The sequence below is a fragment of the Oncorhynchus gorbuscha genome, linkage group LG24, assembly GCF_021184085.1.
Source record: "Oncorhynchus gorbuscha isolate QuinsamMale2020 ecotype Even-year linkage group LG24, OgorEven_v1.0, whole genome shotgun sequence".
In the NCBI taxonomy this organism is placed as follows: domain Eukaryota; kingdom Metazoa; phylum Chordata; class Actinopteri; order Salmoniformes; family Salmonidae; genus Oncorhynchus; species Oncorhynchus gorbuscha.
The window spans coordinates 26,461,485-26,489,252 of NC_060196.1; the positions used below are offsets into that span (position 1 = coordinate 26,461,485).

The following is a 27,768-nucleotide window of genomic DNA, read 5'->3' on the forward strand; positions in this document are numbered from 1 at the left end:
CCATTGCTTGTGTTTCTTGGCCCAAGCAAGTCTCTTCTTATTATTGGTGTCCTTTAGTAGTGGTTTCTTTGCAGCAATTTGACCACGAATTCCTGATTCACATTGTCTCCTCTGAACAGTTGATGTTGAGATGTGTCTGTTACTTGAGCATTTACTTGGGCTGCAATCTGAGGCTGGTAACTCTAATGAGCTTATCCTCTGCAGCAGTGGTAACTCTCGGTCTTCCTTTCCTGTGGTGGTCCTCATGATAGCCAGTTTCATCATAGTGCTTGATGGTTTTTGCGACTGCACTTGAAGAAACTGTGTAAATATTTGTATGGACATAATAAGATTCAACAATTGAGACTTAAACTGAACAAGTTTCACAGACATGTGACTAACACATATTGAATAATGTGTCCCTGAACAAAGGGGGGTCAAAATCAAAAGTAACAGTCAGTATCTGGTGTGGCCACCAGCTGCATTAAGTACTGCAGTGTATCTCCTCCTCGTGGACTGCACCAGATTGGCCAGTTCTTGCTGTGAGATGTTACCCCACTCTTCCACCACGGCACCTGCAAGTTCCAGTTTCTGGGGGGAATGACCCTAGCTGTTATGCAGGTGAATGAGGACCCAAAAGCGACTTGGCGAAAACAGAGTCTTTAATCCAGTAAAGGAAATATGCAATACTCCTAGACAAATCGGAGCGGTAAACAAAGCATAAAGAACAATTCCACTCGTAATGACGAGGACAGACTGGAGACTCGACCATAAACTGTAGGTTGCCTCGGGAAGGCACTGACCGTAGCAGACTCAGACACCTGCTCACCACGCAGCATCTGAGGAAAACACGACACGACAGGGCGAGACAAAGACACAGCACGGTGAACAATATACAAGGATCCGACAGGACAGAAACGGAAGACAAGGGGAGAAATAGGGACTCTAATCAGGGGAAAAGATAGGGAACAGGTGTGGAAAGACTAAATGATTGATTAGGGGAATAGGAACAGCTGGGAGCAGGAACGGAACGATAGAGAGAAGAGAGAGAGGGAGGGAGAGAGAAAAAAGGGAACGAACCTAAAAAGACCAGCAGGGGGAAAACGAACAGAAGGGAAAGCAAAATGACAAGACAATATAAGACAAAACATGACACTAGCCCTCATCATCCGATCCAACAGGACCCAGACATGCTCAATGAGATTGAGATCCGGGCTCTTCGCTGACCATAGCAGAACACGGACATTCCTGTCTTGTAGGAAATCATGCACGAACGAGCAGTATGGCTGGTGGCATTGTCATGCTGGAGGGTCATGTCAGGATGAGCCTGAAGGAAGGGTACCACTTGAGGGAGGAGGATGTCTTCCCTGTAACACACAGCGTTGAGACGACAAGCTCACTCCACCTCCAAATCGATCCCGCTCCAGAGTACAGGCCTCGGTGTAATGCTCATTCCTTCGACAATAAATGCGAATCCGACCAAACTGCGACTTTTTTCCAGTCCTGTCTGGTCCAGCGATGGTGGGTTTGTGCCCATACTCAACATTGTTGCCGGTGATGTCTGGTGAGGACCTGCCTTACAACAGGACTAAGCCCCAGTCCAGCCTCTCTCAGCCTATTGCAGACAGTCTGTGCACTGATGGAGGGATTGTGCGTTCCTGGTGTAACTCGGGCAGTTGTTGTTGCCATCCTGTACCTGTCCCGCAGGTGTGATGTTTGGATGTACAGATCCTGTGCAGGTGTGGTCTTACATGTGGTCTGCCACTGTGAGGACGATCAGCTGTCCGTCCTGTCTCCCTGTAGCGTTGTCTTAGGCGTCTCACAGTATGGGCATAGCAATTTATTGCCCTGGCCACATCTGCAGTCCCCATGCCTCCTTGCAGCATGCCTAAGGCACGTTCACACAGATGAGCAGGGACCCTGGGCATCATTTTTTGTGTGTTTTTCAGAGTCAGTAGAACAGCCTTTTTAGTGTCCTAAGTTTTCATAACTGTGACCTTATTTGCCTACTGTCTGTAAGCTGTTAGTGTCTTAACGACCGTTCCACAGGTGCATGTTCATTAATTGTTCATTGAGCAAGGATGGGAAACAGTGTTTAAACCCTTTACAATTAAGTTCTGTGAAGTTTTTTGGATTTTTACGAATTATCTTTGAAAGACAGGGTCTGAAAAATGAAATCTATTTTCTGAGTTTCCGTCCTGGATGGCAGGAAGCTTGGCCCCAGTGAAGTACTGGGCTATACGTACTACTCTCTGTAGTGCCTTATGTTCAGATGGTCAGATGCCAAGCAGTTGCCATACTAGTCGGTGATGCAACCGGTCAGGATGCTCTCGATGGTGCAGCTGTAGAACTTTTTGAGGATCTGGTGACCCATGCCAAATCATTGTTCCTTGGCTGAGATGGGAGAACAGTCTCTACAGCACTTCACCAATCTGGGCTTTATGGGAGAGGGGCTAGACAGAAGCCACTCCTGAAATAAAGGCAGATGAAAGCTTGCCTGGAATTAGCAAAAGGTCATGGGAAATACTCTGAGATCATAAGGCAAAAGATTGTCTGATGAGACAAAAACTGAACATTGTGTCCTGAATGCAAAGTGCTATGTCTGCAGAAAACCAGGAAAAGCTCATCGCCCATTTAACACCGGTTCTACTGTGAAGCGTGGTGGTGGCAGCATCCCGCAATGGGTATGCTTTTCAGCAGGACTGGGAGACTGTTAAGGATAGAGAGAACAATGAATGGATCCAAATACAGGCAAATCCTTGATTAGAACCTGATTCAAAGTGCCAACAACCTTAGACTGGGGCAAATATTTACGTTCCAACAGGACAATGAATTCCATTTCTATGTTTGTCTATGGCGACTTCCGGCGCCGACAGAGATGGCCGCCTCGCTTCACGTTCCTAGGAAACTATGCAGTATTTCGTTTTTTACGTGTTATTTCTTACATTGGTAGCCCAGGTAATCTTAGGTTTCATTACATACAGTCGGGAGGAACTACTGAATATAAGAGCAACGTCAACCATCATTAAGACCAGGAATATGACTTTCGCGAAGCGGATCCTGTGTTCTGCCTTCCACCCAGGACAACGGATCGGATCCCAGCCAGCGACCCAAAACAACGACGTCGTAAAAGAGGCAAACGAAGCGGTCTTCTGGTCAGGCTCCGGAGACGGGCACATCGTGCACCACTCCCTAGCATACTACTCGCCAATGTCCAGTCTCTTGACAACAAGGTTGATGAAATCCGAGCAAGGGTAGAATTCCAGAGAGACATCAGAGACTGTAACGTTCTTTGCTTCACGGAAACATGGCTCACTCGAGAGATGCTAATGGAGTCGGTGCAGCCAGCTGGTTTCTTCACGCATCGCGCAGACAGAAACAACCATCTTTCTTGTAAGAAGAGGGGTGGGGGGGGGTATGCCTTATGATTAACGAGACATGGTGTGATCATAACAACATACAGGAACTCAAGTCCTTCTGTTCACCTGACTTAGAATTCCTCACAATCAAATGTCGAGGGAAGGGAATTCTCTTCAATTATAATCACAGCCGTATATATTCCCAAGCAAACACATCGATAGCCCTGAACAAACTTTATTTGACTCTATGCAAACTGGAAACCACATTCACATGCATTCATTGTAGCTGGGGATTTTAATGAGGCGAATCTGAAAACAAGACTCCCTAAATTGTATCAGCATATCGATTGCACAACCAGGGCTGGTAAAACCCTGGATCATTGTTCTTCTAACTTCCGGGACACATATAAGGCCCTCCCCCGCCCTCCTTTTGGAAAAGCTGACCACGACTCCATTTTGTTGCTCCCTGCCTACAGACAGACACTAAAACAAGAAGCTCCTGTGCTCAGGTCTGTTCAATGCTGGTCCAACCAATCTGATTCCACGCTTCAAGACTGCTTCGATCACGTGGATTGGGATATGTTCCACATTGCTTCCAACAACAACATTGAAGAATACGCTGATTCGGTGAGCGAGTTCATTAGAAAGTGCATTGACGATGTCGTACCCATACAATTCCAGAAACCGTGGATTGATGGGAGCATTCACGTGAAACTGAAAGCGCGGACCACTGCTTTTAACCAGGGCAAGGTGACCGGCAACATGACCTAATACAAACAGTGTAGCTATTCCCCTCCGCAAGGCAATAAAACAAGCTAAGCGTCCGTATAGAGACAAAGTAGAGTCACAATTCAACGGCTCAGACACAAGAGGTATGTGGCAGGGTCTACAGTCAATCACGGATTACAAAAAGAAAACCAGCCCCGTCGGGGACCAGGATGTCTCGCTCCCAGACAGACTAAATAACTTTTTTTGCCCGCTTTGAGGACAATACAGTGCCACTGACACGGCCCGCAACCAAAACCTGCGGACTCTCCTTCACTGCAGCCAATGTCAGTAAAACATTTAAACGTGTTAACCCTCGCAAGGCTGCAGGCCCAGACGGCATCTCGAGCCGCATCCTCAGAGCATGCGCAGACCAGCTTTGCTTACCGCCCTAATAGGTCCACAGACGACGCAATCGCAACCACACTGCACACTGCCCTAACCCATTTGGACAAGAGCAATACCTATGTGAGAATGCTGTTCATCGACTACAGCTCAGCATTTAACACCATAGTACCCTCCAAACTCGTCATCATGCTTGAGACCCTGGGTCTCGACCCCGCCCTATGCAACTGGGTACTGGATTTCCTGACGGGCCGGCCCCAGGTGGTGAGGGTAGGTAACACCATCTCCACCCGGCTGATCCTCTACACTGGGGCCCCACAAGGGTGCGTTCTGAGCCCTCTCCTGTACTCCCTGTTCACCCACGACTGCGTGGCCATGCACGCCTCCAACTCAGTCATCAAGTTTGAGTTTGAGACGGCCTACAGGGAGGAGCTGAGGGCCCTCGGAGTGTGGTGTCAGGAAAATAACCTCACACTCAACGTCAACAAAACAAAGAAGATGATTGTGGACTTCAGGAAACAGCAGAGGGAGCACCCCCCTATCCATATCGACGGGACATGTTACTGACCGAACCCTGGCTCTACGTACCAATCTCTCGTGACCCCATTTTCAAATCCGGCAACCCCACATGATTTCGTGATCCCAAGTTTGGGAAATCGTGTCCTAAAGTATCTAAAATTGATTGTGAAGCTCAACAAAGTCACAGATGATTTGGACATGATACGGCGTAAAATGCTAATATAGGTACCATGACTTGAATGGGATTTGTGCCACAAATGCCTAGGAAAACAAAACCAAAGCATGGATTTGCTGTCATCCCTTTTCCATAGACTGCCAACAGGGTAAGAACACCAATATGTCATTTTGTAATTTGGGTGACTATCCCTTTTAAGCCTTGGTTTTGATCAATCAGCATTGGTTTTGACCTCAAAATACTTGAAAACTAATATTATTTCATGTTCTGAAGAGTAAATTATACATTGAGAGACCCTTGCACAAGCATTGCATCTCTGCAAAAGCAACCAGCCAGAGCCGCAAAGCAGAGATAATGGTGGAATTTTCTATACCGTAACATTTCCTATTGCTTTCTATACCATCTCTGACATGGTGTCTTTAATTTTGGTGACACTCACAATAAAGTAGGGATGCTTTTCTCAATTTGTCAACTCAATTTACACCTACTACACGACTATTGTCTTTATCCTCTTTACTGTACACAGTAGACTGTCATTTACTGGGTGAATTTTGGATTTTGCTATTTTTGTTCTATCCTAATGTCACATCTGAGATTTTTTTAAATTAAAAATATATGAGAAAATGTGGGCTTTTATGAAAACTACAAATCTCTAGATAACTGATTTTAAAATATGGCCAATATAATCAGAAATCATTGTGTTTGATTTATATGCTGAAAATGTTTTTTTTCTATGTACAATTTGCTCAAGTGAACTTGAACTTTTCCAATGTAATACTTCAATCAATAAAATGTATTTATTAAGCCATTTTGTATTTATTAATCCCTAGAAAGGCAGGAACCTAGGAAGAAACCTAGAGAGGAACCAGGTCTGAGGGGTGGCCAGTCCTCTTCTGACTGTGCCGGTTGGAGATTATAACATGGCCAAGATGTTCAAACGTTCATAGATGACCAGCAGGGTCAGATAATAATAATAATCACAGTGGTTGTAGAGGATGCAACAGGTCAGCACCCCAGGACTAAATGTCAGTTGGATTTTCATAGTTGATCAGTTAGAGAGAGAGCTTAAATTCACACAGGACACCAGTGTATGGGTACTGTATGACACCTGATAAAGGGCCCTGGGCCCCTGTCTGCTACGTTATTAAGCCTTATGTGCCTCAAGGTACGAAGAGGATGAAGTAATTAAGCCTTGCTGTACTGGTTCTCATCACTACGGATACACTCAAGCAGTTGTCGTCCCCCAAGTTCTAAGGATAGATATAATGGGAAAGTAATGGTCAACTGAAAAAGGCTCTGTTTCAGTCATTTGTTTGTCCGGAGGTGGGAAAGGAATGGTTTGCATGTGGTTGTAAGGCTTTGGCAGCCTCGCTCCTTTAGTGCGTCAGTCCCGGGTCTTGTTGGTTGTCCTCTGTGAGTTTATTCCCGTGGTAGTGTTCTGTGCTCGACAGTCTAATCCGTTTTTAATTGGGGCATGAGGTTGTCTTTGGATGAGGGGCTTCTCCTTTGTAATATGGGGTCTTGTAAAGAGGTGTTGCTCTGGGCATGTGATTCTTTGTCAACCATCACACCTCGTTATCTGCGGCCACGCCAGGGTCTCTGTCAGGTCCAGAGCATTTCATAATCAGCCGCTTGCTTTTCATCCTTCATGTCCACACGTGCAGCACATATATTATTTTTTATTGAGTTGGAGAGAGCCATATGATTCAAAACACAATCCAATAGTTTTATATCTACATCGACGTGTAATAGATTTTGAAACGTACAGAGTCACTTGAAAGTTTTCACCTAGCAACACTTACATTTTCATTGTTTCACGTTTCACCCATCACATTCAGTGAAAACCCCCCAAAAAACAGTCATAACATCCCCCCCATACCAGTTTGGTGTTTGGTATTTTATTAGGATCCCCATTAGCTGTTGCAAAAGCAGCAGCTACTCTTCCTGGGGTCCACACAAAACATGGAACGTGACATAATCATTAATAGACAAGAACAGCTCAAAGACAGAACTACACCAACATTTTTTTTTAAAGGCACACGTAGCCTACATATCAATACAAACACACAAACGACCTAGGTCAAATAAGGGAGAGGCATTGTGAGGCGTTGCTTTGTCTTCAGGTTTCAAACCAGTTCATTTATGCTTTGCAATGTAAACAATGTCTTGGACATAAAAACAAATTTAAAAAGTAGAAATGTTATCATGTAATTAAGCAAATAAAGGAAAGCCATTCACAAATAAAACCCAGCAATGTGTCACAGCGGAGCCCTAAAACATGACTCGGGGTCAGTATAGAGGGGCTACCCAGGGTCTGATTTAGCCTTCTCTGACATTGGAAAGAGCAGCCCTCGCCTTGCCTCACCTCGCTCTAGCGCCATTCTAAACCAACTGTCGTTTCCACTACCACAAACCATCTGTCATGATGAACACCTATTGAGTTCTTCAAGACGGAGAGGGGCTTCCGTAACCTCACCTCGTGTTTATACTCTTGTTCCTTTCTATTTATTTTGCTTAAACCAAACAGGAGTTTTTACTCAAAGCCGACGCAACCCAACGTTGCTCTAGCACAACATTCTTGTGGGTTTTCTCCCCATAGCCAGAAAGGAATATCTATTACTCTAAAAACCAATAGGGTGTGCCAATAGCGACCACTTTATTAGCAAAAGTCAAGAATGTTAGATTGAGGATCGGTGGTGACCTTTTGATGTTATCAGAGCAGTTTACAGGCAGACATTGGAGTCGCAATAGGATCTTGGATTTTTTTTAAAGGACATTGTTTATTACATGAGAGGTGCAGATTTATCTTACACATGGTACAGGTCCAGCACAAGTGTAACAAATCTCTGAAGTACACCAACTTGATATGGTTCGTGTTTCTGATCAAATGAAAAAAGAAAAATGTCTTTGCACATTTCGAGGAAAACAATGATTCTTTCATTTTCTAAGAGCCATTAACCAAAAATGCATGACCTAACACCTAATCTTTACAATTCTACAGAGACCACTGACAAGGTTTTGGATTTCAGAGTCTGCTGCAATGAACAAGGGAATGACTTTTTGTGTGTGTTGATGTCAATCCTTGATGTAACGGTTTTCAGTAGACTTGCATGTTATGACTTTTATGAGACAGACTTTGTTTCAAGTGCTCGGTTAACCCTTGTCAAACCTGCAACTGATGCATTCTGGGATATCTGTTTTGATAGTCCCGTCGAAGAGCCTCGGAGAAGGAGATGAAGGACTGTGGCGTGCCAGGGAAAGCTGTCCTCAAAAAGACTGAAGATCGGAAGCAGTGGCGCTCTCTTGTCTAAGCCTTGTGTCCCACATAGGAACGAAGAGGATTAAATCAGTTTTGATAGTCGGTTAAACTATATCGGCTGTATAGTTTGCATCCAACCATCTTACACTGTATCTGTGCTAGAGGACGATCAGAAGCTTCTTCATTGACTCTGTTGTGTCTTATATTGTAATATGTTACTGTACCTCAGTGCAGCTACAGACATCAAGTCAGTCATTCAGGAGTTAGAGTGTAGGATCAGCATCATGCGCATCTTGTTGCACAGACTCCAAGCATTGGAATGCCTTACAGACAGATGCCACAATCTCAAACAAATCTAGTAATGCTATTTGTTAAAAGTTTCCCTTATTTAAGGACCCCAGGGGAGGATCCTAGACATTGTTATGCAGTAGTTGTTATTGAATCTGAATTTCTGGACAGACGTTGGACGCACACAGCGCTGAACAAGCTGCTTTTCATTGTCTACAAATAAGGTGGACTAATATTTGACAGATGACCGTTTCCCTCTGTGGTAAACAGCTGCCATTGGTTAAGTAAATGTAATCTATTGATGTAACTAAATTAGCCTCCTTCGGTAAATCAGATAAGGCTGCAGCGATGCAACTGCCTCTCATGGATAGACGCGTAAGCATGGATAGACGAGGCCCCCATTCATTGTTGAAAGCTAAATTACACTGAACAAAAATTTAAACGCAACATGTAAAGTGTTGGTCCCATGTTTCATGAGCTGAAATAAAAGATTGCATAAATGTTCCATACGCACAAAAAAATCTGGTGCACAGATTTGTTTACATCCCTGTTAGTGAGCATTTTATGTGTCAAGATTATACATCTACCTGACATACGTTTCATAACAACAGTGCACCTTGTGCTGGGGACAATAAAAGGCCTCTCTAAAATGTGCAGTTTTGTCACACAACACAATGCCACAGATGTATCAAGATTTGATGGCTTTGAGAAGTCAATGTTCATTTCTCTACCAAAAGCCACCTCCAACGCCAGCCCAGGACCCCCACATCCGTCTCACTCTGATTGCTGAGCCTGGCTCCCCAGAAGGTGGGCCTATGCCCTTCAAGGCCTGCCCATGTCTGAGCCCCGGCCAAGCCATTCGAAATCCATAGATTAGGACCTAATACATTTATTTCAATTGACTGATTTCCTTATATGAATTGTAACTCAGCAACATTTTTGTAATTGTTAAGTGTTGCGTTTAGTTTTTTGTTCAATATAGATTTCCCCCAAGAAAGTAATTACATCAATTTTTATTCACACCTTTCAAACACGAAGGCACACAACTGTTGTATCCAACTGGCTAGTCCCTATTTGGAACCCTTAAAGTGCCTGAAACCAAAAAGGGTTTTCACCTTGAACCAAAAAGGTTCTTCTCCAGGTAAAACCGTATAAAGAAACTGGCGAACACATCATATAGGCTATTCATAAGCATGTAACAGCAAAGTCCTCTAAACTTCTGTAGCTATCAAAAATAAATTCCCTTTTTTTCCCAAAACCCAGTCATTCTGAGTTTTAATACCAGTGGTTCTTAGTATTCTGAACATCAGAACTTTTCAGTTTTTTTCCTTCAATGACATATCCATTCTAATAATGTTTGAAATCTAAGTCGGAAGTTAGCAGGAATTTAGACTTATAAAAAGTTAATGAGGGGGCCAACGGACACATTTTGTTTTCATCAGGGGTGAAAGTAGATTTAATTTATTCCCAGTATTGGACCTCCTGTATTTTCTTATGGGCCTAATCATTAGAATTCCATACAGAACCTCTATTAATTCAATGGGATTTGTCCTTTAACTTTAAAAATGTATGATCTTTTTGTGGCGTAAACACAAACAGTCATGATGTTTTTATGTGATTGTCAAACAGTCACTTCAAAGGGCTCCTTCGGGCACGTTCATCCACTCGCAAATTATTTCCAGCCTCCAAACACTGGTCAATGGGAAAGAGACATTTTTTTAGGCAGAAAAGGCTAATGACATTTGGCGATCGTCATTAGGCCAGAATTTATGCGTCCACTGCTGTCCACGTGTGTCTCGGTGTCGGCCACTCATCTCTGCCTTGGCAAAATGTCAGTGTTCTCATCTAACCACATCACATTGTGGAGCGTAGGCTATACAATCCGTTTTCAAGTCCATTTGCACATTTTTTCATTCGTCTGACATGCGGTTATAGCCTACAGTTTTCTTGACATTTTGTTTTAATTATTGGGATAGGCTCATACCCACACTATTTATTTTGTCGGGACGCCGTACCAAACCACCTTACTTTCACCCCTGGTTTTCATACATACGTCTCAATTTCCGTTTTCCCTTAATTTTTCATATTCTTCATGTGAGTAGGTGATCTCAGGGGGTTGAGATGCCTCTCTGTGTTCACACTGCAGGTACTGTCTTCCCTCTTATCTAATCTGGTCTGGGCCCAGCACTGTCTGCAGCCCAGGCACAGCAACCTCCCCATCGGCGCCAAACTCCCTCGGCCGCCCTTAGAAAACAGGAAATGATCCGTCTTCAGCACAGCTAACAGCCTGTGGAAGCAGGAGGTGGGGAGCGTTAAGAGGGGGGTCAAGGGTCAGTCTACACTTCACCTAACATCCTGAATATGTGAGCCCCTAGTTGGAATTCTTTCTACTTCTGTCTACTTCTGAAGACATCAAAATCCTCTTTTTGAAGAAAACGCCCATGCCTCCTGCACAGTGGAATGATTCCACATCCTTCATCGTCCATCCTGTATCCTGCACTTCTATAGTGGAGGGAGCCGACCTCATCGCTCCTGTTCATTGTGTGTCTGGACCCTTCCTCACCCCCACCCTAGCCCCTGTATGGATTCCACTAAGGGTGTGAGGTCAGCCCAGGAGCTAAGGGATAAGCAGCTGTTTGCAGGCAGACGTAATTTGTTCAACCTCTGATTAGGCCCCAGAAATATCAACTACGAAGAGACACCAACGGTCTCGGCAGCATCATTTGACACCTCTGCAATCTGTCACGGCAGAGAGCAGCAGTGTATTAAGGGGCCGAGTTGAGGTGGAGACAAAGGCAGCTGACCCGGGCGCACACGGGTCCTCATAATCTCAGCACCGTTTGCCTGATAGGAGGACTCACTCGTGTGTCATCCCTCTGTGTTTCTCCTCTATTTGACTTGGTGTGAAAGACAAGGTATTGTCATAAGAGAGAGTGGCGAATTGCCTCTGTTTGGTAGAAATGTAGAATCCCACTGGGCACACACTGGTTGAATCAACGTTGTTTCAAAGTAACTTGTCAGTGTATTGTGACGTGGAATTAACATGGAAAATACATTGGATAAAAAAAAAAAAAGTTGTCATGTTTTCATCTCATTTCAACCAGCGTTGTAAACATTGAAATTAGGGCAAAACTTTAATTGAAATACATTGACTTAACCTGACTAACAGGTTGTTACATCAATCTAATTTTCACATAATCATAAGAACTATGTATACATTGAATTTGTTTGAATTCCACGTAAAAAAAAATCTATATTTTAAATTGTGTTGAATTTCATGTTCAATTAGACATTGACCATGTTTCAATGTTGATAATAAAATGGTATGTTTGAATCAATGTCATTGTTTCCACGTAATGCTATCAACCTAAATAAAGAGGTATATTGAGATAAAATTCCATGTCACAATACGCTGACAAATTATGTTGAAACAACGTTGATTCAACCAGGGTGTGCCCATTGGGACCTGAGTGTGTATGTGTCAAAGGATGTTGTGGTGAGAGAGACTTGTGAGCGAATACATTGTAATGTGACACCAAAATCGGTCTGTTTCAAAATCAGCACATCTTACATTAAAAAATAAACGCCCAATGTATACCCAGATTGAAAACATTAGTGCATCACATGCTTTTTATTTAGTTTAACAACTTGACATTTCGACCACTTGTTACAAAAAAGAAAGTCAAATCTATAGTTTAACGAGGTAAAAGCAGAGTCATTTAAGGCACGTTTCTCAACTCTTGTTAATATTACTTCTATGGTTTAAGCTCAACTTCAGAACACCACTGTGGTTCTGGAGGAATAAAAACAAAATGGAGTGGCTTTCCTCAGGAAAGTTATTTTACATATACACTTAAATTATACACTTTTAGTATGTTAATAAACATGTAATTTCATAGTTTTACAAGTTCCATGTGTCTTTCCTCAACATGTAGCCCACCTTCAGTAACATTGTATATTAAACCGTGCATTCGTTCTTGTTGTTTCATGCTGGTAGTAATGCAATACAAGTACACACAGTACACTTAAAGGAATCCTCCATTTTATGCCTCAGCCAAAACAACAGTTTCTAAGCTGCAATGATGAAAGAGAAAAACCTGTCTGGATCTGGGGTTCAGTGCGGTTGTATGTCTAAGCAAAGACACATTCGAGGGACGTTGTGGGGGTGTTTCCAATAAAATGGGACTTATCTTTTGGTCAGTGGTTAGAGTTTCAAAATATGGACAGACCACATTTCTGTCAAGACCCTGTAGCCACCTCCGGTCATAAAAAAGGTGATTATTCATAACATAACCTCATAACATAACCTCTTTTTTTTGTAAAACACCATTGCAAAAGCAAAGCAAACTGAGGAGTACCATTTGAAAGGAACATTTATGAAGCTATGATCCAAGCGCACACAATGGCTAGGTAGTTTTTTTTTTTTAAATGTGGTTCGGAATTGTTCAAATCATCTACACTTTGCTGTACCCAAATACTATATACTGTACAGTGTTTTCAAATGAAAAATCACCATCTGATGTTCAAAGGGTTCCAAAACTCTCAGAAAATGTATAATAACACCATCCATTTCTTTAACGCTTTCGGGGGGTAGATGTAGTAGTTCATATACATATATATATATATGTATTCGTTACAGTATATTATTTTTAATATTTAAATGAGGAAAGAAGATCACCACATTTTTAACCTTGGCAGCCATTGGTTGTCAGCCAATACCAACTGCAGATAAATCTCTGTCAGTTGCCAAATCCAATAATAACGTGGCATTTTGAACTTTGAAAATAATCAGCGCACTCTGGCAGGACAACAACTGTATAAGTGGCAGCAAAACCATTGACTGAGCCAGGCTTGTTCTCAGAACTGCCTTTGGAGTCTGCAGTACATATAAGACCAAAACATTTTATACTGATGGTGAACCTTGTGACTTTTCCTCTCCAGAAACGATCCAGAGTGACTTATGTAAAAACAACATCACGTCATGCCAAATTTATTAGGCTATATAGGAATAAAAAGCATGAAATATAAAACATTGTTCAATGTCCCAATGTCTTGGTGCAACACCTCTATAAAAATGCCTTTTTCTCCCATATGGTTGTGAGAACATTCCAGATGCGCATAGGGAGTCATGTAGTCTGAAGGCAGCCTGTCATGCAGTCTATGGGTAGTCGTGTGGTCTGTCATATAGTCTTCATATGCAGACGAAGTTGCAATGTTGCAGTCAGTTCCCAAAAAGGAGAGAAGTCTACCCCAATAGTCCACAGGCCTGGGGTGAGAGTCCACAGGCCTGGGGTGAGAGTCCACAGGCCTGGGGTGAGAGTCCACAGGCCTGGGGTGAGAGTTGAACTCTACTTGAGTTCATGCGTCAAATATTTAAAAAAGAGCGAAGCAGTTTGTCCTCCGACTTCGCAAGGAGTTCATCACTCACAGTGTAGCTCTATGATAAGACGAGACCCCTCTCTCGTTCCACAAGCCCTCTTCCCTCCAACCACACTTCCAGGCTGACTCTGAAGTAACATTAACCAAGCAAGAGCCAGGTGGTGTAGAGTTCCCATCCGGACAAACTCCAAAGTCGTTATGGTGAGACGATAGTAACAGGGTGAAGCAGGAAGCGTTCCTCCTAATACAGTTGTCCCATTGGCCTTACAGAGAGTGTAGGGGAAAAACTCTAACGTCGCGTCTGAAATGGCATCCTATTCCCTATGTAGTGCACTCATTTAAAGTATTGCACAATATGGGGAATAGGGTGCCATTCTGGACGCACTCGGTGTCTATGAGAAGTCCAGCGGACGAATCATCATGGTTGTTGCTCGTAGCGAGTAGCTGGGACCCTTAAAGTAGTGCCACTTGATGCCATTTAGCTTCCCGACGTGTTGCCCTTTGGTGAAGTACATTCCGTTGAGGTTGGACGGGCCGCAGGCGTCGAACCACCAACCTGGGCAGAGCAAAGAACAGACGGAGAGAATTAGATCATTTTATAAGCCCCATGACAAAAAGTTGAAGACAACCAAAGACAGACCTTAGTGTGTATGAAACGCCATTGCTTAAAGCTAAAAGAAAGCAGAAGCTTTACACCAGAAGGTCCTACACTGTAAACTTTGAGTTTCTCTATTCTGGTTCTGCAATGTTGAACCTTGACAGAATGCCACAGTGAACTCCCCACAGCAGCAATGGAGCAGTTGTTTAGACATAATTGCAAAGGTATTTAAGCATGTTAACTCTCGCAAGGCTGACGGCATCCTAGCCGCGTCCTCAGAGCATGCGCAGACCGGCTGGCTGGAGTGTTTGGAAACATATTCAATCTCTCCCTATCTCAGTCTGCCGTCCCCACTTGCTTCAAGATGTCCACCGTTGTTCCTGTACCCCAGAAAGGAAAGGTAACTGAACTAAATGACTATCGCCCTGTAGCACTCACTTCTGTCATCATGAATTGCTTTGAGAGGTTAGTTTTAAGGACCTGTTAACTCTCAGTGGTATTTAGAGAAAGAGTAGATGTGCATGTGTAACAGTGTAATTTAAACCGTCCCCTCGCGCGAACCAGGGACCTTCTGCACACAACGACAACATTCACCCTCGAAGCATCGTTACCCATCGCTCCACAAGAGCCGCGGCCCTTGCAGAGCAAGGGGAACTACTACTTCAAGGTCTCAGAGCAAGTGACGTAACCGATTGAAACGCTATTTAGCGCACACCGCTGACTAAGCTAGCCGTTTCACATCTGTTACACTCACCCCCCTTTTGACCTTCCTCCTTTTTCCACAGCAACCAGTAATCCGGGTCAACAGCATCAATGTAACAGTATAATTTTAAACCGTCCCCTCGCCCATACCCAGGCGCGAACCAGGGACCTTCTGCACACAACGACAACATTCACCCTCGAAGCATCGTTACCCATCGCTCCACAAGAGCCGCGGCCCTTGCAGAGCAAGGGGAACTACTACTTCAAGGTCTCAGAGCAAGTGACGTAACCGATTGAGTTAGCGCACACCGCTGACTAAGCTAGCCGTTTCACATCTGTTACACATGGGCTCAAATAAGCTCTGTTGGGATTGGCATTCAGAAGACATAAATTCCCTGCAATATAATGTTGTTGTATGCACTTTTTTATCCTCTTGTTAATTTCTCCCTCAAAGGTAATGTATTGCTTTACCCCTAGCACCAAAGAACACATGAAAATGAGCAAGACAAATATTTATATTTTCAGGTTGGCACACTGTGGCTGGTGTGGCATGTGTCAATCGATGGGTGATATCTGGTGGGGCACAGCCTTTCCCCTCAGGTCTAAATACCAGTGCCAGTGTGAACTGTGACATTTCACAGAAGACCTAATACTGAGTCCCACAGTTCGTACTGTTCGTTCTTGTCCTGGCATGGGGTCAGGGTGGCAAAGATTTTCCCATTGGTTCTTTGTGACTAAATCCATGATGATTTATTTCCGATTTGATCAGTATCCTCTGTGTTTTCCAGTGCTGGGCTTTTACTCTCTTGTAAAAACAGTTGACCCTGCTAGAAACACTTGGTGATCTGTTTCCAGACCGGATAGTCTTTTGTCATTGTCACCTCAGTACACTAGTGAACATACAGGAGGACTGGGTTAGGTCTGTTCAGTATGACTGAGCTTGTGTGTTACAGCGGCCTTCAGAAAGTATTCACACCTTCCGACTTTTCCCACATGTTGTTGTTTTAAATGAATTGAAAAAGATTACTTTTGGATCAAATGTCAATTCAATTTGGTGCCACTGATTTATACACAATACCCCTTGTGTCAAAGTGGAATTATTTGCAAATTCGTTAAAAAAAATCTGAGCTGAAATGTCTTGAGTCGATAACTATTCAACCCTTTTTGTCAGGAGTAAGAATGTGCTTAACGTTGTCACGTAATAAGTGGCATGGACTAACTCTGTGCACAATAATGGTGTTAAACGTGATTTCTAAATGACTACCCCATCTCTGTACCCCACACACAATTATCTCTAAGGTCATTTGTAATTGCAGTGAATTTCATGCACAGATTAAACCACAGACCAGGGAAGTTTTCCAATGGTTCGCAAAGGGCACCTATAATATATAAATATATATATATATATATATTAAAATACATTAAATATCCCTTTGAGCGTGGTGCAGTTATTAATTACACTAAGTCACTACTATGATACAGGTACCCTTCTTAACTCCGTTGCAGGAAGTGTCACTCCTGCTCTCCCTCTCTGGCTAAACACACTGCTGGATTGTGAGACTGGCTTGTTGAATTAGGGGAAATACGCAGTCCTTAGATTTGGTTGGACAGAATTCCCCCGATCCCCGATATTGTCTTCTCTTGCCATTGACCATAAACGGTTTACAAGCCCAGTCCTCCACTGGGGAACTGTCATACAGTGAGTAGGGTCACCTTGCTCCACTTACACAGCCAGAGAATTAGAGTCATGTTGAATCTCCCTGACACTTGGTACCCGGCCCATGGACATTTTATGGTGCTAATTTGAAACCCCAAATGTGCTGTAGTGGGAGTGCAGAAGTTAGGAGATGCAGTAAGCTCCACACATGCGTCATTACTCTGTACTGTGGTACAATGCCACATGCACAGGTCCATGTTAAAATGACACAACCCAGTCTCAAGGTTTGAGCTAGGAGGAGTCAGGCTAGTCTTGTAGTGGAACCAAGTTCTCTAGACAATTGACCAGGATGCAGCCTTTTGCACACAATGTATATAGACTCCACTTTTTTTTTCTTCCTATTGTGTTATTCACTTGTTAATTGTTTACTCCATGTGTAACTCTGTGTTGTCTGCTCACACTGCTATGCTTTATCTTGGCCAGGTCGCAGTTGCAAATGAGAACTTGTTCTCAACTAGCCTACCTGGTTAAATAAAGAAAATTACAAAGATACATCTTCCTTTCTGCCATGATGTAGTGGTTTGTGGGGACTCTTCTCTTTGTGGGGACTCTTCTCCCCTACCACACCACATGTTTCATGAGCTGAAATAAAAGATCCTAGAGCTTGTTTCCCTCAAGTGTTGTGCACAAATGTGTTTACTTCCCTTTTAGTGAGCAATTCTCCTTTGCCAAGATAATCCAAACACCTGACAGGTGTGGCATATCAAGAAGTTGATTAAACACCATGATCATAACACATGGTGTAATACACTCTTCAAATGTACAGTTTTGTCACACAACACAATGCCACAGATGTCTCAAGTTTTGAGGGAGTGCACAACTGGCATGCTGACTGCAGGAATGTCCACCATTTCTCTACCATAAGCTGCCTCCAACGTCGTTTAAGAGAATTTGGCAGTATATCCAACTGGCCTCACAACCGCAGACCATGTGTAACCACGTCAGCCCAGGACCTCCACATCTGGCTTCTTCACCTGTGGGATTAACTGAGACCAGCCACCTGGACAGCTGATGAAACTGAGGAGTATTTCTGTCTGTTTTAAAGCCCAGTGGGTGGGCCTGGCTCCCAAGTAGATGGGCCTATGTCCCCCCAGGCCCACCCATGGCTGCACACCTGCCCTGTCATGTGAAATACATAGATTAGGGCCTAATTCATTAATTTCCTTATATGAACTCTATTTCAGTAAAATATTTAAAATAGTTGCAAGTTGCATGTAGATCTTTGTTCAGTATAGTTCAACTAGTAATTTAACTACATTTAACTACATGCAGTAGCTTGGTGGTAGTTGAACTCAATTCAAATCTTGGTAGTGTTTTCAGTAATTAAAAATGTTTTGCCATGTAGCAGTGTAGCTAACTACTGGAACTATACACACTTATCATTTTGCCAAAAATAAAATAAAATATGCAAGAATATTTTTTTATTTCAGCATCAGACCTGCCTAATTCTCACTTCAAACATAGTTGTTGTGTTTAATAGGCTAAATTACACATTCTGTTAACATATGACCCCCGAGTGATACGGTCTTGCAATTTGAGGTCTGATATTCAGATATAGATATGATAATATATCACAAAGTATTTTGTAGTTACATTTTCAATGTAACTTTACGGTTAGCTTAACCTTTGCTTAACTCCTTCCATTGTGAAGTCATTGGTAGCTTGGTAAACTATATATTTCAACTATGCAGTGTGGTGCATTATGGGGACACACTGGTACTTACCCCCTGTGAGCATGAGGGCACACTTGCAGATGCAGTTGTCGTTGTCCATGTCTTTGGTGCTGAAGTCTGCCCCGTGGATCACCAGACTGCTCTGCCTGCCTGCTGTCCCACTGTGACTCTTCAGGAACAGTCTGAGAGGAGGAGGTAGAGGACGACAAGAAAAAGGGGACAAAATAGATGAGGGCGATTATAGAGGGAGAGAAGAAGACGTAACACACTGTAAGAGACCTCCCGGGAAAGTTACATTTTCAGCAGTGATTGCCTGTGCAAATCTGTTCTGCAAACAGTCTCTCCGCCTGGGTCAACATGAATGAACTAAAGAGAGAGAAGTGTAGACAAAGTTGTCTGGGAAGCCCACCACCAGGTCGTTAAGGGCTGACCCAGGTACAGCCCAATGAGGCACCGTCATGTAGCCTACATAACCCCTCCAACTGGTCCTAGTCCTCAGATACACAGTGTCCCTCCTTGTGTGTATGCAATGCACTATGCCCACTGTCTTCCCTCCTGTGGTCATACAGTACGGTGTGATACACTCTTCTCTGTCGGAATAATCAGAGGCCTGCTGCGCTCACTATGGCAGGCCTTTTGGTGGAGATAAAGCATATTAACCCAAAGACGTTGTACGTTACAGTATTGCAGGCTCGCTGCCTGCAGGGCTGCTCAGTCTAACCTACACATGTGGTACCTGTAAATCAACCAAGGCCCCAGCTGTACTGGTGAAAGACATAGTGAACCAGCGGGCACATACAGGAAGGGCAGGGTGGACCAGTATCATGGAACCCCTGTCTAGGGGCACTGTGGCTGGGGTGGGTTGAGATGGATGTCTCTGGAAGGTTGGTTGGGTGGACGGGTAACGTAATGTTGATTTCTCACGCCGTGTCGCTAGAATAGTGTGTTTTGTGGATTTCTATTTTTAGGTTGAGTGACTGGTATTGCAAGGTCACAAGACATTGTCTATTGACGAGGTGATTTGGGCAAGTGTAATCTCACTTCTCAATGTCATTAGGAGGCTTGACATTAACTAATGTTGGAAGCTGGTTGAATATTTATTCCATGATCAAAAAGAGTCAATGACTCCAAACCATACGCCTTGGTGTCTTCCTCATCGATCCGCCCACTACATGACTACCTTTCTCAGATCCAATCATCACTATCTTTCTCACCCCTCAACCCCTAACAATTCTCCCCAACTGGGATTAGGGTCTAAGAGAGTCAAAGGGTGGGTACTTTGAAGAACCTCAAATATAAAATACATTTTTGATTTGTTTAACACGTTTTTGTTTACTACATGATTCCGTATGTGTTATTTCATAGTTTTGATGTCTTCACTATTATTCTACAATGTAGAAAATAGTTTTTTAAAAACGAGTAGGTGTGCCTAAACACACTTGAGTGTGTCATTGTGAATTGTGAAATCACTCTTGGTAAGAGAGCAGAAATGCTGTAGTGTCAATCCTCTCTTTCCTGCTGTGACCTGCATCATTAGGAGCTCATTCTGTGGCCTGCCTTTCTCTAACCCACATTATCACACGCCTAAGAGTTTTCTCTCACCAAAGATGGACTCTCAGAGCCAAGAAACTCTGTCAGAGGACCATGCCAATGTGTCTGCTCTGCGCTCTGAAACATGTTCTGTTAAGCAAAATCATTTCCTGAAACACATTGCCGTCAATCAGAATGGACAGGGGAGTAGGCGGGTAACGAGTCTTAGTCAAGTTGTGTTTTTTCCTATGAAGAAAGGTTGGAAAGGCTTTTAAAAATAGATATTTATATAAAGTACCAGTCAAAACACCTACTCATTTAATGTTTTTTTCTTTATTTGTACTATTTTCTACATGGTAGAATAATAGTGAAGACATCAAAACTATGAAATAACACATATGGAATCATGTAGTAACCAAAAAAGTGTTAAACAAATCAAAATATATTTTATATTTGATTTTATATTTGCATTGAGGACAGCGTTGCAAACCCTTGGCATTCTCTCAACCAGCTTCATGAGGTAGCCACCTGGAATGAATTTCCCATTGCCCATTGAAAGTGAGGGGGGTGAAGTGTAGCCAACAAAACATGTGTACAATTAATTAATGCAAAGATATTACATTCTGATGTCCCTCAAACTGTAATTGACTGACACATCTGCTTGTAGCTGTGTGGTTTCAGGTTAGATTCATGAAGTGGAGACACTGGTCAGTGGTGTGTATTCTTGGAGCAAGTCTTTTAACATGAACATGACTCCTGTATTTAGACAGCTGTGTAAATGGATGATTTGTATGGAGCGAAAGAGGAAAGAAGTGACTATATCACTGTTGGGAATTCAACTAAGCCACTAAACCAATACTGTATTATGTAGTGGAGAGTCATAGCTCTAATCATAATGGTTTTATCTGAATCAAAGGTGGGTTGGATGAATAGAATATGCTGAAATTAGACATGGTAGTGGGGTGATGAAATACTGTAGGGAGTTGCGTGTGTGTGTGTGTGTGTGTGTGTGTGTGTGTGTGTGTGTGTGTGTGTGTGTGTGTGTGTGTGTGTGTGTGTGTGTGTGTGTGTGTGTGTGTGTGTGTGTGTGTGTGTGTGTGTGTGTGTGTGTGTGTGTGTGTGTGTGTGTGTGTGTGTGTGTGTGTGTGCTTAAGGGTTAGGGTTTTGGGGTTAAGGTTTAGGGTTAGGTTTAGGGTTTTTAGGGTTAGGGAAAATATGATTTAAAAAAAAATGTACACTCCAAAAAGTCCTGAAATTTCACGAAAACACAGCTGTGTGTGTGTGTGTGTGTGGGTGGGTGTGTGGGTAGTGGAAGGGTGGGGGTAGTGAGTCTTCATCTGTGACACGTGCTGAAGAACGACTCTGACCCTTTAAGACTACAGAAGTTCTTGCAGATACTCTATTGTAAGGCCCACACCTCTCATATCACAAAACACAGCTTGAGTTCCTGGCAGTTTAACTTCTGTTAATTCCTGACCCACACAGTCCAGGATGTAGCCTGCTACTGCTCCGATAAAGAACAGACACAAGCTGTGTATTTAGAAGACATTTACACAGCCTTTCGACCGCACAGAGAAACATCGCCAAGACACGTCATAAAGAGGGATTCTCCGCATGACACTCGTCCGACCTTAAAATAGTTTTTGTCTGTATTTACTGGGTGTGTTGTGTATTTACCAGACAATTTACCTCAGATAATCCACCTCAATTGACATCTGCATCCTGTCATGTCAAGTCCATTATGTGCTTAACTGATAAGTAGGGTGATCCGAGACTTTTTTTTCCCCCTGCGTGAGTACAGTTATTCTGCTGTCTCTGTTTCTCGGCAGAAACGTTTAGCGTGTCATGTAACGGGCTGTATTTCATCTCCAGGGTCAAACATCTGCGCAACCGATGCGGGCCCTTACAGACTTTGAAGGCCAACTGTGCCGATCTGATTGGCTCTTGTTGGAATAACTCGAGCAAATTAGATTGGCCAAGGCTCATTAATAAACACAATGTTGGATTGTGGGGGATTGTTTTGAGCTTTCTCAATGACAGCCTGAAGGAAGAAGTGTTGGTGTCCTGCCATGTCATTCTGCTAATATCCAAAGGGGATGCTGGTTTGTTAGTACTCTTTCTTTGCCGGATGATGGATATATAAAACATTTATACAAATGCTAATCGTATTAATACTACGCATCATTATTACTGCTTTGTTGTAGATTTGATTTCAATCGCAATAAGGACAGGACTCTGGAGTATTGCAGAGTACAAGAGGGAAATGACCAAAATTGGGATCAGTCGAGTATCATTGTTTTATGATAATACATGATCATTTGAAACTTGAACAATTGTCAAGCTTTCCCAAAATATATCCTTGGCAAACGAATTAAATGACATCTATTTTCAAATAGAGGATTCTATTGGGCTAAACTACACGGTATGCGTCGACTAGTCCACTGCAGTCTTCAACAGCCCACTCCAATATGCATGAGGGCATCACTATCATTAGCGCAAAGCCTGCAAACTTACAACACCACTTACAACACAGTGACGGTCGGCGCTGTTTAAGATTAGGGAAGACATCTTTTTTTTTTTTTGGCGCTTGGCCTTATTTATATTAATCAATCAAATGTATTTGTAAAGCCCTTTTTTACATCGGCCGATGTCACAAAGTGCTTATTCAGAAACCCAGACAAAAACCCCAAACAGCCAACCATGCAGATGTAGAAGCACAGAGGCTATGACAACTCTGTAGAAAGAAAGGAACCTAGGAAGATACCTAGAGAGGAACCAGGCTCTGATGAGTGGGCAGTCCTCTTCTGGCTGTGCCAGGTGGGGATTATATGGGTACATGGCCATTAAGGTCAGATTGTTCCTCAAGAGGTTCAAACGTTCATAGATGATCAGCAGGGTCAAATAATGGTCACAGTGGTTGTAGAGGGTGCAACAGGTCAGTACCTCAGGACTAAATGTCACTTGGCACATAGCCAAGCATTCAGAGGTCGAGACAGCAGATGTGTGTGTGTGTGTGTGTGTGTGTGTGTGTGGGGGGGGATTGAGTCAAAAACAGCAGGTACGGTACAAGTTAGCACGTCCAGTGAACATCAGGTTTCAATAGCCGCAGGCAGAACATTTGAAACTGGAGGTGGACTGGGAACAGTAGGCAAAATTAAGAGGGGAAAATAGACCAAACTATTAGGGTGAGGCACATGGGATACTAACAGCTTATTACACAACATACACTTAGTATTACTTTCTTAGCTACAGTATAATACCTCCTTGGCATATTACATAATTTATGCAGCAGCATACAAGACATTTTTGGACTCAGTGCTCACTTGAACAGGAAGGTGGCGCGGCGGGCCTTTGTGGGCAAATTTTGTCATCAAAGTCTGGCATTCTCTGGATTTATGGTGCTTTCAAAACAACTGGGAACTCAAAAAAAAAATAAGGTCAAATCCTGACGACGTCATTGATCTTCAGGTCGGAGCTCTAGAAAGAGGCCAGATTTACAATTCCGAGTTGGATGACGGTTCAAAACGTGTTTTCCCAGTCGGAGCTTGTTTATTCCCAACTTCCCAGTTGTCTTGAACTCACTGAAGTCAAGTTCTCTCATTTCTGAGTTAACAGTTGTTTTGAGCATGGCCCAAATCATGATTCATTGACAGCATGGCCAATGTTGAATGTTTATCATTTTAAACTTGGAAAAGAGCTTAATCCCATATTTGGGACCACACAGCCACTCCACTGACTAGCAGGCTAGTGATTGCTTTGCAATGCTTGCAGTTAGTCACTGATTCCAAACCACTTATTGTTGAATTTGTGATTTCCAACTTGTTGTGTAATGTTTATGTCCAATGGCCAATGAGCACCAATTCGTTTTCTCTACAATTTCTCTTCATTATTTCTCTTCATATGACAAGGATTAAAAAGGATTTGCCAGTAGATTGTCGACTTTATTTATTCAACCGTTATTTAACTAGGCAAGTCGGTTAAGAACTAATTCTTATTTGCAATGATGGCCTACCAAAAGGCAAAAGGCCTCCTGCAGGGGACGGGGGCCTGGGATTAAAAATGAAAAATGAAAAACAAAAATATAGGACAACACACACATCACGACAAGAGAGACAACACAACACTACATAAAGAGAGACCTAAGACAACAACATGGCAAGGCAGCAACACATGACAACACACCATGGTAGCTACACAACATACAGTGGTTTGCTGCTTTACAACCTGGAACTAATGTGGGGGTTTGTATCATTTGATTTACACAACATGCCTACCACTTTGAAGATGCAAAATATTTTTTATTGTGAAACAAACAAGAAATAAGACAAAACATCTGAAAACTTGAGCGTGCATAACTATTCACCCTCCCAAAAAACAATACTTTGTAGAGCTACCTTTCTCAGCAATTACAGCTGCATGTTTATTGGGGTATGCCTCAATAAGCTTGGCACATGTAGCCACTGGGATTGTTGCCCATTCTTCAAGACAAAACTGCTCCAGCTCCTTCGGGTTGGATAGGTTCTGCAGGTATACAGCAATCTTTAAGTTATATCACATATTCTCAATTGGATTGAGGTCTGGGCTTTGACTAGGCCATTCCAAGACATTTAAATGTTTAGCCTTAAACCACTCAACTGTTGCTTTAGCAGTATGCTTAGGGTCATTGTCCTGTTGGAAGGTGAACCTCCGTCCCAGTCTCAAATCTCTGGAAGACTGAAACAGGTTTCCCTCAAGGATTTCCCTGTATTTAGCGCCATCCATAATTTATTCATTTCTGACCAGTTTCAGAGTCTCTGCCGATGAAAAACATCCCCACAGCATGATGTTGCCACCACCATGCTTCACTGTGGGGATGGTATTCTTGGGGTGATGAGAGGTGTTGGCCTTGATGGCCAAAAAGCTCAATTTTGCTCTCATCTGACCAGAGTACCTTCTTCCATATGTTTGGGGAGTCTCCCACATGCCTTTTGGTGAACACCAAACAGGTTTGCTTATTCATTTCTTTAAGCAATTACTTTTTTTCTGGCCACTCTTCCGCAAAGCCAGCTCTGTGGAGTGTACAGCCCTAAACTGGTCCTATGGACAGATATTCCAATCTCCGCTGTGGAGCTTTGCAGCTCCTTAAGGGTTATCTTTGGCCTCTTTGTTGCCTCGCTGATTAATGCCCTCCTTGCCTGGTTCATGAGTTTTGGTGGGTGGCCCTCTCATGGCAGGTTTGTTGTGGTGCCATATTCTTTCCATTTTTTAAATAATGGATTTAATGGTGCTCCGTGGGATGTTCAAAGTTTCTGATATTTTTTTATAACCCAAACCTGATCTGTACTTCTCCACAACTTTGTCCCTGACCTGTTTGGAGAGCTCCTTGCTCTTCATGGTGCCACTTGCTTAAGGGTGTTGCAGACTCTTGGGGCCTTTCAGAACAGGTATATATATATTGAGATCATGTGAGATTTAGATTGCACAGAGGTGGACTTTATTCAAGTAATTATGTGACTTCTGAAGGTAATTGGTTGCACCATATCTTATTTAGGGGCTTCATAGCAAAGGGGGCGAATACATATGCACGCACCACTTTTCCATTTATTTATTATTATTTATTTTTTAAACAAGTCATTTTTTTTCATTTCACTTCACAAATTTGAACTATTTTGTGTATGTCCATTACATGACATCCAAATCAAAATCTATTTAAATTACAGGTTGTAATGCAACAAAATAGGAAAAATGCGAAGGGGGATGAATACCTTTGCAAGGCACTGTAACAACCTCATGGTAGCAACACAACATGGTAGCAGCACAAAACATGATACAAACATTATTGGACACAGACAACAGCGCAAAGTGCAAGAAGGTTAGATACAACAATACATCACACAAAGCAGCCACAATTGTCAGCAAGAGTGTCCATGATTGAGTCTTTGAATGAAGAGATTGAGATAAAACTGTCCAGTTTGAGTGTTTGTTGGAGCTCATTCCAGTCGCTAGCAGCAGCGAATTGAAAAAAAGGAGCGACCCAAGGATGTGTGCGCTTTCGGGACCTTTAACAGAATGTGACTGGAAGAATGGGTGTTGTATGTGGAGGTTGAGGGCTGCAGTAGATATCTCAGATAGGGGGGAGTGAGGCCCAAGAGGGTTTTATAAATAAGCATCAACCAGTGGGTCTTGCGATGGGTATACAGAGATGACCAGTTTACAGAGGTGTATAGAGTGCACTGGTGTCTCCTATAAGGAGCATTGGTGGCAAATCTGATGGCCGAATGGTAAAAACATCTAGCCGCTCAAGAGCACCCTTACCTGCTGCTTTAGAAATGATGTATCCATAATCTAACATGGGTAGGATGGTCATCTAAATCAGTGTTAGTTTGGCAGCTGGAGTGGAAGAGGACCGATTACGATAGAAGAAACCAAGTGTAGATTGAACTTTAGCCTGCAGCTTTGATATGTGCTAAGGGAAGAACAGTGCACCATCTAGCCATACTCCCAAGTACTTGTATGAGGTGACTACCTCAAGCTCAAAACCCTCAGAGGTAGAAATAACACATGTGGGAGGAGGGTCATTCTTCGTACCAAACCACATGACCTTTGTTTTGGAGCTGTTCAGAACAAGGTTAAGGGTAGGGAAAGCTTGTTGGACACTAAGAATGCTTTGTTGTAGAGCATTCAACACAAAATCCAGGGAGGGGCCAGCTGAGTATAAGCCTGTATCACCTGCATATAAATGGATGAGAGAGCTTCCTACTGCCTGAGCTATGTTGTTGATGTAAATTGAGAGGAGCGTGGGGCCTAGGTTCGAGCCTTGGGGTACTCCCTTGGTGAGAGGCAGTGGCTGAGACAGCAGAGTTTCTGACTTTATGCACTGCACTCTTTGAGAGAGGTAGTTAGCAAACCAGCCCAAAGTCCCCTTAGAGACACCAATACTCCTTAGCCGGTCCACAAGAAGGAATGGTCTACCATATCAAAAGCTTTGACCATGTCAATAAAAATAATCAGCACAATATTGCTTAGAATCAAGGGCAATGGTGACATAATGAGGACCTTTAAGGTTTCGGTGACACATCCATAACCTGAGCGGAAACCAGATTGCATACCCGAGAGAATACTATAGACATCAATAAAGCCAGTCAGTTGATTATTGACACGTTGTTCCAACACTTTTGATAAACAGGGTAAAATTAAAATAGGCCTTTAACAGTTAGGATCAGCTTGTTCTCCCCCTTTAAATAAAGGATGAACCGTGGCTACTTTCCAAGCAACGGGAACCTCCCCATAAGGGAGAGGCAGGTTAAAACGGTTGGATATTGGCTTGGCAATTATAGGGGCAGCAACCTTAATGAAGATAGGGTCTAAACCATCTGACCAAGATGGGTTTTTTTTGTCAAGTTTAATAAGGAGCTCCTTTAGCCCCTCGGACTCAGTGACTGTCTGCAGGGAGAAACTTTGCAGCGGGGCAGGGGAAAAGAGGGAGAGGCATCGGGGATAG

General features: G+C 43.0%; 1 protein-coding gene across 2 annotated transcripts in view; it reads right to left on the reverse strand.

Annotated features, from left to right (window-relative positions):
- Nucleotides 1-12,292: 12,292 nt before the first annotated feature.
- Nucleotides 12,293-27,768, reverse strand: part of LOC124012920 (angiopoietin-1-like) — a 61,592-nt gene continuing 46,116 nt past the window's right edge. For both annotated transcript variants that reach the window (XM_046326978.1, XM_046326977.1), the window contains exons 8-9: nt 18,810-18,940; nt 12,293-14,624 (exon numbers count right to left, since the gene is read on the reverse strand). In XM_046326978.1, coding sequence (XP_046182934.1) covers nt 14,461-14,624; nt 18,810-18,940 — 295 coding nt within the window. In that variant the 3' untranslated portion in view covers nt 12,293-14,460. The remainder of the gene's footprint in view (nt 14,625-18,809; nt 18,941-27,768) is intronic.